This window comes from Scomber japonicus, chromosome 4 (genome assembly GCF_027409825.1).
Source record: "Scomber japonicus isolate fScoJap1 chromosome 4, fScoJap1.pri, whole genome shotgun sequence".
In the NCBI taxonomy this organism is placed as follows: domain Eukaryota; kingdom Metazoa; phylum Chordata; class Actinopteri; order Scombriformes; family Scombridae; genus Scomber; species Scomber japonicus.
Window position 1 is genome coordinate 31,535,409 of NC_070581.1, and position 12,207 is coordinate 31,547,615.

Here is a 12,207-nt window from a genome sequence, read left to right on the forward strand (position 1 = left end):
AGGAAGGAAGGGAGGGAAGGAAGGAAGGGAGGGAAGGAGAAAACAAGGAAGGAGGGAGGGAGGAAGGGAGGAGGGAGGAAGGAAGGGAGGGAAGGAGAAAACAAGGAAGGAGGGAGGGAGGGAGGAAGGAAAGGACAGAGGAAAGAAGGAAGGGAGGAGGAGGGAGGAAGGAAAGAAGAAAGGAAGGAAGGGAGGGAGGAAGGGAGGACAGAAGGAAGGAAGGAAAGAAAGAGAGGAAGGAACGAAAGAGAGAAGGAAGGAGGAAGGAAAGAAGGAAGGAAGGAAAGAAGTAACAGTCAAAACAGACTGGGGACGACACCTCCTGTTGTCCCTCCCTCCTTTCCTTCCTTCTTCCTCCCTCCCTCCCTCCTTTCCTTCCTTCCTCCTCCCTTCCATCGAGGACAACAGGAGGGCTAAAGCAGAAAAGTCTCTATTTTTGGTTTTATATTGTTAGAAACTACCTACTCTTGTGTTTTGGATATATTCCAAGCTTTCCACTTAGGTGCCCTCTAATTAAAATAACAGATGGGATATTAACATTATTTCCTGTTGTGTGTTTAATTGGATCCTCTTTTTGTTTTGTACCAAACACAACAGCGAATCTTCCGGGACTCAAAGCTTTGTTCTGTAAAGACAAACGTTGATATCTTTTACATCACAGTCGTCTGTCAGTGTTAAATCCCCCGCTGATGAGTCACAGGCGTAATGTCCGACTTCATCTCGGCTCCCTTCAGGTGGTAATTATTCAGGAAGCAGAAGCGAAGGTACTTTCTATTGTCTCGTCTACTGTGTGTTAGGATCCTACAGCGATGGTTCAACTTCAATCTCTGCTCATCTACACAAAAATGAAGTGAGGAAACATTTTCTTCCTCCCTTCCTCCCTCCTTCCTTTCTTCCTTCCTTTCTTCCTTCCTTCCTTCCTTCCTTCCTTCCTTCCTTCCTCCTTTCCTTCATTCTTCCTCCCTTCCTTCTTCCTCCCTCCCTCCTTTCCTTCCTTTCTTCCTTCCTTCCTTCCTCCCTCCCTCTCTTCCTTCCTTCCTTCCTCCTTTCCTCCCTTCCTTCTTTCCTCTGTCCTTTCCTTCCTTCCTTTCCTTCTTTCCCTTCTTCCTTCCTCCTTCCCTCCTTTCCTTCCTTCTTCCTCCCTTCCTTGAGGCATATTATGGACACCTAACAGCAGGGTTTCTCTTTTCTCACCCTCCTCTTCTCAACAAAATGAGCTCTTATACATCACCTATTGTTTCTTTTTTTTGAATAGCACCACAAGATCCAGCTTTACGTTCCTTAGCAACCACATGCAGTAACATGCAGCACGTCTGTTTATCTGCAGGCACATGACTCCCACTGAGAAGCCAATGGATCCATTGTTGCTTGACAAAAGTTAGTCTAAATCTTAATTTGGACTTTTTTTCCCCCCCGGCACTTTCATGTTTCAGAAACAACTAATTGCTTTCTACGCATTTTGGATTGTGGCTGTAGGTTGGATGAGTTGTGCTGTGTCTCAAATCACACTGTCTACTTAATTGTGTACACATTTAGACAAGTAAGCATTGTTTCAAATCAAACATGGCAGCTGTGCGCTTACCGGAAATGACGATAAGCTAGTTAGCAGGCGAAAAACCACGTGTTATTTACATTTGTGTAATTCAACGAACGTCCTCGGACACTATTTCCTGTTTGAAAAGTCCCCCCTCCCCTTCTGCTACGGAGCCAAGATGGCGACAGTTGAGGACGAGAAGTGTCCGTAGTTACACACTCAACTTTTTTGACTATTTTGAGTGAAACCATCCTGTAATAATGTGATGATTAGCCGTTTAATCACAGGCAGAGCAGATAGTCACACTGAGCCTGATTGCATCCTGATACACAACAATCTACATTAGCTTCTTTCCCGCTGAAGTCTGCTTCCTGTCTATCTCACCAACCAATGAACACACGTCTTGTCCTGCACCTTAGCTTGTTGAACAAGCCACCAAATAAACATTCACCATTCAAGTGCAGCGCTAACGCCAATTAGCAGGCTAGATAGCGGTCTCAGGCTCAGCTAACGTCAATCCTGTACTCATAATGCTGCGTGTTTCCATACTTCTCAGTGTAAACGCACTTCAAGCCCAAAATATTAAGAAGTGTAAATACAGAAGAGATTTGAGACACAGCACTAATCTAAATGTTATGTAATGCTTATTTATAGCTAATTATGAGAACCTGCTGAATTTCTTGAAGGCCGGTTATTATTGGACTATGTTGTGGTTTGCTATGTCATAGTGATGATGATGGGAAATTAGACGACTTGTGTTTTATGTTTATAAGTCCGAGTCACAGTTTCAGAGCTTCCAGCTGTGAAAGTCTCTCAGTATTCGTCTCCCCGCAGCTTGATGAGCTCAGCTCGTTGTGTGCAAACTCAGTGTTTGATTAGCATTACCCAAGACAGCGTGTAGTTCTCCGGCCTTTAGAGTGAAACCATAAAAGAAGGAGAGGTCGAGCTACACACTTGTGAATGTCAACACATTCATGCAGCAGGCAGAGACCTTTCTGACACAGCAGATGAACAAAGAGAGAATCCACTGCCTGCATGTTAGGATCTGATCCTTTCACATGTTTAAGGCATGAGGCACAGTCAGGAAGCTCATTAGACGTCATCATCTGTCTTTACTTTTCTTTATTTGGATATAATTTTGACTCCATCAGCCCGCTACATTCATGTCACCTGCAGTACTTGTACAAAGAGGTGATGTATTATCAGTAAAATGTAAAGGATCAAAGGACATATGATTTATCTATGTTGCTCAACTCTTCATCATCGTCTTTATTCCCTTTAGTTAAACATGTTTTCAAAGCTCACCGTGGTTTCTTTTCACCTTTCTTCTTCTCTAGGTTTCTTATTATTTACTTTAAAGAAGCTCAACAAAACCTAAACCTTCAGGCGGACGTGGGTGGAGAGGTTGAAAGGTGTGGGGTTTGTTAAAGCATTCACAGGGTTAAAGTCTTTTTCAGCGTTCACAGCAGCTCTCAGAAGATAAAACCTTACAGCAGCTCTGTGTGAAGGAAACATAAACTTCTTGTATGTTAGTGTTAGTATTTCACAGTTAATGGTACTGTAGCTCCATTTGTCGGAATATAAACATGTTTCGGTGCTTATGATTACGTCTTGGGTTTGAACTGCAGGATACACACACGTTGTTTCTGTATAAAGTGAAAGAAGGACCAAAGCAGAGTACAGAGCATACATTCACATACTTACTTTACAAGGGAATACAGTCAAAGCTCCTGCAACACTTATAGCAAAGAAAAACGTAATTATTAGAATATGTTTCGACTTGCGGCCTTCATCAGGATCATCATAAAACATAATGATAATTTGTGGTGCACTGCTACAGATTTGAATATATTTGAAGTATTTTATTAAATATAGCATTGCTGTAAAGTTCAGTCAGCCTGTACTAAGGCTGTGACACTATAGCTGTATCTGGATAAGTGTCAATCATAAAGTGGAGTATCCAATAGACAACATGGATGACACCATATTTGGCCTATAAACCAGCAAAGTGCAACCAAAGGGAGGTAAAGAAAAGGTGGAAAGAAGGACTAAAAGAAGAATAAACTGTACAGACTTGATAGTGAACAGCACTTAGCGAATGTGGAAATAGAAAAAGGTGGATAATACGTCAAGATGCAGGATGAAAATGAGGTGCATTGCTTAAGATTTGACGTTTTAAAAGTATTTTACTGAATAGAGCATTGCTGTAAAGTTCAGTCAGCCTGTACCGAGGCTGTGACAGTATAGCTATATCTGGATAAGGGTCAATCATAAAGTGGAGTATCCAATAGACAACATGGATGACACCATATTTGGCCTATAATCCAGCAAAGTGCAACCAAAGGGAGCTAAAGAAAAGGTGGAAAGAAGGACTAAAAGAAAAATAAACTGTACAGACTTGATAGTGAACAGCACTTAGCGAATGTGTAATAGAAAAAGGTGGATGACACATCAAGATGCAGAATGAAAATGAGGTGCATTGCTTAAGATTTGACGTTTTAAAAGTATTTTACTGAATAGAGCATTGCTGTAAAGTTCAGTCAACCTGTACCGAGGCTGTGACAGTATAGCTTTATCTGGATAAGTGTCAATCATAAAGTGGAGTATCCAATAGACAACATGGATGACACCATATTTGGTTTATAAACCAGCAAAGTGCAACCAAAGGGAGGTAAAGAAAAGGTGGAAAGAAGGATTAAAAGAAGAATAAACTGTACGGACTTTATAGCAAACAGTACTTTGAGGTGGATAATATATCAAGATGCAGAATGAAAATGATCATTTGTGGTGCACTGCTACAGATTTGAATATGTTGTTTAAAGTATTTTACTAGATAGAGCATTGCTGTAAACTTTTAGAGTTCAGTCAACCTGTACCGAGGCTGTGACACTATAGCTATATCTGGATAAGTGTCAATCATAAAATATTGTATATGTTATTCTATAGTGGGTTACTCGGGAAGCCTTTGGATGTAATTACCTCGGCTGTCTGGGGCAGAGTAGTGCTGCCTGGCGGCCATGCTGCTGTGTGCTCAGTGCTCAACCAGTGGAACCAGAGAGTCCCTGCAGAGATCAGCGTTATAATACAGCTGGAACTGAACTCGGCTCCTCTCCTGCTCCTCTGCTGCTCCTCCACTGCTGCTCCACGGCTCCCCGAAGCCCTCGCCCTCGCCCCCCCTCTAGCTCTTCTCCTCCTTCCTCCAGGCAGGTCTCTTGTCTCATCTCTTGCCTTCGAGTGAGCACAAACTGATAGCTGGCCTTGATCATGAGGGAGCCTGGCTGTAGTCGAGATGGACGACTCAATCTGGTGACTGCTGATCATTGCCAGTCTGCAAATCAGAGCAGTTAGTTGGAAAATAAATGACACACAAGGGAAATTAGTGGTAAATGTTCCAGCAACAGTGAGAGGCCAGTCAGATATTTATTTTGATATATCCTGACAAAACATATGTGATCAAATCAAACAAAGCCGAACCATTTGCTCAGACATTTAATAAAGTGGAGATACAATAACAACCATCTTAAGGTGAGGGTGAAGTGAGGCGTTAAAGAGTTGCTTATCATCAGAGCACCTCTCCGACTGAACGATTGCTCTTGAGCTGAGTTTGTATTTATACTGAACAAGTAGAACGAATTTAATGTTTTTTTTTTTTTTTTAAAGGATCATATTAACAGAAGGAGAAGGCTAAAAGCTTTAGAAACACCTTGCACCCTTTATTTTGGGCTACTGGTGCTTTTACTGGTGACTTCACTTCAAGAGTCGAATGAGAAAATATAGTTTTGGATATTTTTTGGTGGAAATTAACAAAGTTGCGTTCATTGATATTTGACAGCTGGCAGATGAATTTTAAAGAAATAAACTGCCTTTTTCTTGTCTACTGCATAATGCTTTTCTGCTCTTTAACCCTCCTGTTGTCCTCGAGTCAAGGAAGGAAGGGAGGAAAAAGGAAGGTAAGGAGGGAAGGAAAGAAGGGAAGAGGAAAGGAAAGAAGGAAGGGAAGGAAGGTAGGAGGAAAGAAGGAAGGGAAGGAAGGTAAGAGGAAGGAAAGGAGGAGGAAGGAAGGAAGGGAGGAAGAAGGAAGGAAAGGAGGAGGAAGGAAGGAAGGGAGGAAGAAGGAAAGGAGGAAGAAAGAAGGAAGGGAGGAAAGGAAAGAAGGAAGGAAGGAAGGAGGGAGGGAGGAACAGAGGAAGGAAGGAAGGAAGGCAGGGAGGAAGAAGGAATGGAGGAAGAAAGAAGGAAGGAAGGAAAGGAGGAAAGGAAAGAAGGAAGGAAGGAGGGAGGGAGGAAAGAAGGAAGGGAGGAACAGTCAAAACAGACAGGGTCAATTTGACCCGGGAGCACGACACAAAGGTTAAATCAATTGTCTTATTTCTTCTTTGACAAATATCTTGACGTGATCATTTGTCGTTCAATCACAGGCAGAGCAGATGGTCACACTGAGCCTGATTGAATCCTGATACACAACACAGCCCACAGGCTCTGAACAACTCACTTTAGCCAGCTGATATTTAAACTGGCTCTTTTGTCTACTACAAAATGTGTATCTGCTCTGTAAGCCACTTGTTCTCCTTTGACAAAGAAAAAAAAAATCTTGCATAGAAAAAGCGATAATTATTTTATTTAAATATTTTGGGCTACTGGTGCTTTTACTGGTGACTTCACTTCAAGAGTCGAATGAGAAAATATAGTTTTTTTTATGTTTTTTGGTGGAAATTAACAAAGTTGCGTCAATCAATATTTGACAGCTGACAGATGAATTTTAAAGAAATGTCTTATTTCTCCTTTGACGACATATCCTGATGTGATAATTTGTCATTTTATCATAAGCAGAGCAGATGGTCACACTGAGCCTGATTGCATCCTGATACACAACACAGCCCACAGACTCTGAACAACTCACTTTAGCCAGCTGATATTAAACTGCCTAACAAAAAAACAAAAGAAATCTTGCATAGAAAAAGCGATAACTTGTAATTTTATCACAGGCAGAGCAGATGGTCACACTGAGCCTGATTGCATCCTGCTACACAACATTAGCTTTCCTGCTGAAGTCTGCTTCCTATCTATCTCACCAACCAATGAACACACGTCTTGTCCTTCACCTTAGCTTGTTGAATGAGCTAACATTCACCATTCAAGTGCAGAGCTAACGCTAATTAGCAGGCTAGATAGCGGGCTCAGGCTCAGCTGCAGCACGCTACACATGCTAATGACACTTTGGTCGTGTTAGCTGCTGACCTGGTTGTTGCTCTTTTAAATCCCTGTTAGCGACACACTAACCAGTTTTGTTAACTTTGTGTCGGTTCATGTTGTGTAACACTGATAGCGTCGGTTAGCTGCTGTCAATCAAGCACAGTCACCAATGCAGTGAGACAAAAAAGCAGCACTTCTGATATTTCTGCAGTGATTTTGTCGTCATTCAAAAATATATTGGGGAAAAAAGCATGTTGATATTATGTCTTACTGCAAAGGGAGATGCTGACAGTCACACATTGCTGATATATTATCACCTTCTACATTTTCTTACAGCTAATGTGTTAACAAACAGTCGCCTATTTGCATTTCTTCTTCACAGCAGACATTTAGCAACTTCACCTGATGAGTGTCAGTCTAATTTCTCTCCTTTTTTCAGATCTTGTTTGGAAACACTGATCACTATTAGTATAATTTTCTATCAGTTCTCATTTATTTCTGTTCATTTGCACACACGTTGACCTGTATTGTGGGTGAGTGGTGGTGTTTTTAGGTTGTCAGCAGAGGTGCATACGTGTTGTACAGGGTGAAACTAGCCTGGTCCAGCAGTGACCTTTGCCTGGACTAATCCACGCTGTGTTTCCCTTGGATTGCTTCCTGCAGGGGAAAGGGGTTAATCGTCATGCTTGGGGCAGATTTGTGACTGACTGGATTAAGTGGAGCTCAGAGTGTTGGACACTCCACTAATCTCCGGGATCCATGCCCCTGCTGGCTGTTGGGAAACGACTGACTGACTGACTGACCGGTTTATTCTCTGGCTGACTGATGAGTTGACTGGCTGACTGACTGACCCACTCTGTGTCACTACGCAGCCCTGCACATCATTTATTTAGAGCTTTACTGTGCTCTACATTCGCCCTCTCACAAAGAAACGTGGTGTAGAAACCCTCGTTTTATGAAGAGTCTCAGTGTTGTACAACATTTTACAACAGTTCCCACTCCCTTCTCCCACTTTGTGAGTCAATGATTAGCCGAGACTGCTCACTATTTTTTTTTTTTAGGCATGCAGTGTTGGAATGAACTCATTGGCATTTTGTGTGTGATTATCTTTGGCAGTGCTGCTTAAGTTCAACAACACCCTTAGTGATTATCTTACTCATGATGGTTGCACAGCTTGTAGACCCAAAAGATAATCATAGCTTGAAGAAGAAGCATGTTGTTGTTGTTGTTGTTTTAAATCCATAAAACTAAAACAATGATGTAAAAGTGACTGAAACTCTGCACAAAGCTGCACAGCTGGATGTTAATGCTATATTTGCAGTATCAGCAGCAGTTTGCAATCCTTTTACATTATAGAGTCATTTGATTAAACGATCATTTAAAAGCATTACTCTGTGGAGGATTAGGCTTTTTTTCTTCCTTTTACTGAATTTATAAAGCTGCACAGTTTCAATTTGAGCTTTAAAACAACAGTTTGACATTTTGCTTTATCGCTGAGTGTTAGATTATAAGAGTGATACAGATCCTTTATCTGCCTGGTAAGAATATGGCTCCACACAGCAGCAGGAAGTCACTGCTCCTATAGACAAAATATATCTCTCCTGTTACACCGCAGCTTCCTTTTTACATTTCAGCTTTTCTACGGATTAAAAAATGTGTTAAATTTAAGAGCTTTGGAGCCGGTGTTTGTTATCAGTGTTCCCGCTAAGCTAAACTAACTGGCTTTTTAGCTGTAGCTGTGTATTTACTCCACAGATATTAAAACTGACCAAGTTTGGTTTGACTGTTTATAAAGTATAAAGTTTAAATTATCACCTATTTCTCTTTTAGACTTCCCTCCATCTTATTACCACAAGTTTTACACACATTTTTGGTAATTATAGTCAATAGGCCTCATTTAAATGAAATTATACCTAATTTTTGAGTTAACGCCTGTGATCCGAGGACAACATGAGGGATAAGTGTGTTTCCCAAAATGTCAGACTATTCCTTTAAATCAGAGGAGTCAAACTCATTTTCATTCAAGGGCCACATACAGACCAGTTTGATCTGATGTGGGCCGGATCATTAAAAAGATGGAGGGAAGGAAAGGAGGAAATAAGAAGAGAAGGAAGGAAAGACAGACAAAAGGAAAGAGGGAAGAAAGGTAGGAAGGACAGAAAGAAGGAAGGAAGGAAAGAAGGAAGGGCAGATGGAAGAAACAGAGGAAGGAAAGAAGAAAGGGAGGAAGGAACGAAGAAAGGAAAAAAGGAAGGTCGAAAGGACAAAGGGAAGGAATGAAAAAAAGGAAAAAAGGAAGGAACGAAGAAAGGAAAGGTGACATGGATCGCTGTATAGATTTTATACCTGTTTTGTAGGATTCAGGTGATTGACAGCAAGCACAGTACAGAATATAATAGAGCTGGGTGATATGGACAAAATCAAATATCACCATATTTTAGACCAAATACCTCGATATTGATATTACAACAATATTATAGAGATTTCTGTTGATGCTTTAAGAATGTATTTACATGATGAAATGTTTGATAAGTAATCATCAGTAATGTGGATATAATGACAAAATGGCTAAAAGGTTAATAACAGAACAGCTAGAACAATCTGTTAAGTTCAGGAAATAATATATTTTACTGTAATGCAGCTTTAAAACTAGGAAAAGACGACTCTGATGACATCCCAGATAGCATGCGAATGTGGGCCACTTGAGGCAATGATCCGGCACTGTAGGCATTCTTCTGGCCCGGACAAAACAGACGTGAACCTAAACTGGCCCATGTAGTAAATGCTACATTTGGGCCAAATATCACAAAACGAATATGGCCCATCTTTGGCCGAAATATGGCAAGTATGGCAATGACTAATCCGGATGTGAGCCTAAAGAGGCCCACATATAAGGAAACATACTTGGCCCACCTTTGTTGAAACATATTTGGGCCAGTCTTGGCCGAACTGGTTTATTTGGTGTGTTTTTGGTTGACATCTGGCATTGTGATGGCTTAGTTATGGCCCACTTTTGGCAAACATGAGCGGACCGCCCAAGTGCCATCATTCCATGCTGTATGTGGGCCGGATGAACATGTCAGGTGTGGGCCAGATATGGGCCAAAAGAATTTTGCTATCTGGGATATAGCTATATTACGATATCCAAAATATCACAGTATCGATATAATTTCAATATATTGCCCAGCCCTAGTGTATATATATATAGTATATTTTATTACAGCATTAATATCAAAACATTGTTTATCGCTTACAGAAATAATGATATATAGGTGATGTCATTCTTTGAGCAGTCGAAGAGGAGAATGAGCCCTGATATCTGAAATCACACTGAGGATGAATCAGAAACCATCAAGTCTAGACTCCTGTTGATTTAAAAAATAACATGTTTATCTTTGAAATACCATGCATGCAAGCTATATATTTATTTCCTCTGTGCTTATTTTCTTGTCACTATTTTTTCTGAAATGGCAGCGTTTGGATCTTTTCAGTCGGCTTCAGTCGTGTAACCATCAGTTTTTTTTTTTTTCATTTACAATAAAAAAGCTTCTTCTCACAATAATCATCCAAGTAACACGCTGATATGACCTTGGCCTCTGTGTAGTACGGATTATCCGATATTCTATGGTCTGGTCTGTGAAAGTTCAGTTTCCATGGTGATAATACAGAATATGTTGACGATCCAGGCAGATACGCACGACACACGCACACACACATACTGTAGGCGCACACACACACACACACACTCATACAGTACGTGTGACCAGATTGTTGTTGGATTTAACAAATAGGTGATAAAGGTTATAAGGAGCCTGACCTCTATTCCCTCACACACACACACAGACACACACAGACACACACACACACACACACACACACACACACACACACATACAGTATTTGCCTGTTCTGCTCACGCTGCCTCCTACGTCCTGCAGTAAAAATAATTGCGATTGAGCCTCTCCTCCAACCTCACATCAATTTTGTAGTGTGTGTGTGTGTGTGTGTGTGTGTGTGTGTGTGTGTGTGTGTGTGTGTGTGTGTGTGTGTGTGTGTGTGTGTGTGTGTGTGTGTGTGTGTGTGTGTGTGTGTGTGTGTGTGTGTGTGTGTGTGTCCTCAGACTCTATATGAACTGTCTCTGTGTGCGTCAGTGATTTCTTAAAATGGATGATGGAGCAGCACCTACAACTCTCAAGTCTTTTCTAAGACTGAGAACTCCAGATGATCTCAGACAGTCCTTCTGTTGGGTTCAGCTACAGCTCTGCCTCGCTCTCTCTCTCTCTCTCTCTCTCTCTCTCTCTCTCTCTCTCTCTCTCTGTCTTTCTCTCCTTCTCTCTCTCTCCCTCCCTCCCTCTCTCTGTGTCTCTCTCTCTCTCTCTCTCTCTCTCTCTCTCTCTCTCTCTCTCTCTCTCTCTCTCTCTCTCTCTCTCTCTCTCTCTCTCTCTCTCTCTCTCTCTCTCTCTCTCTCTCTCTCTCTCCGGCAAAGTGTGCGAGAAGTCTGGGCGTCGTGATGAACGATCCACTTTCACTGAGCAGGTTGGGTCTGTCGCTTGGGTCACGCTGCCTTGCACTGTAGAACAATAGAAAGGTCAGAGGTCAGATTCATAAAACTGTGTGTGTGTGCATAAAGTCAGAAATATGCATATGCAATCTTCTGTGCTTATTCATACAGTTCTGTTTTATGAATCTTAGTCATTGTGAAACTGGGCCTCATTTCCCCTCCTTGCAGTTAGCCATAAATGAATGCAGACACGCCCTGAATCAACATGCTGCATGCTGCACCGGTGATCAGAGGTGCAGATTCACAGATGATGATGTTGCCTCTGCAGCAAACAACTTAGGCTGCGTTCAGACTGCAGACTGATTCAAATCTGAATCAAATCTGATTCCTTCTCAAATCTGATTTTTAGTCCTGACTGTCCACACTGTTTTTAGCAAGTGTCCAAATCGGATTTGGCTCTGTTCAGACCGGGCCACGTTAATGACCAATCTGACAGGTTGCCATGGCAACGTCATCGGAGTGGAGGCGTCATCTAGCCAAAGATTAAGAATATGGTTTGGTCCTCTGTCCATGGACTGAGGTTTATGTCCTCCGTTGCCTCCAGTGATATCAATAAGCGGGTCTGGTGTTGCGTGGAGACGTAGAGAGACGTCACAGACAGTCAAATCCGATATGAGTGTTTGGAGCTGTTCAGACTCACACACATCTGTCCAAATGAGATTTGAAACTTCCTCCCAAAGGTGGTTCCAAACTAGATTGGCTAAAAATCAGATTTTGGCTTGCAGTGTGAAAGCAGCCTTACAGAGTCAGTATCATTAATGCAGAGCCAGAATGCACAGTAGATGCAAATGGTCCAAAACCTGAAGGTACGTCTGGTGTTCAACAGCTCATATCACTCCACTTTTCATTATAGAGCAGATACCAACGTTACACACACCTACCTGAAGTCATTCATTCAGCTTTAAGCACCTTCTCTTTT

The 12,207-nt window shown here is 41.7% G+C and overlaps 1 protein-coding gene across 1 annotated transcript in view; it reads left to right on the top strand.

The window, feature by feature from the left end:
• The window catches only part of LOC128356774 (nucleolar protein 4-like), a 158,160-nt gene that overhangs the window by 19,030 nt on the left and 126,923 nt on the right, over window positions 1–12,207 (top strand). Inside the window, exon 2 of the mRNA XM_053316903.1 lies at window positions 3,756–3,769. Within this exon, the coding sequence (XP_053172878.1) occupies window positions 3,756–3,769 (14 nt within the window). The remainder of the gene's footprint in view (window positions 1–3,755; window positions 3,770–12,207) is intronic.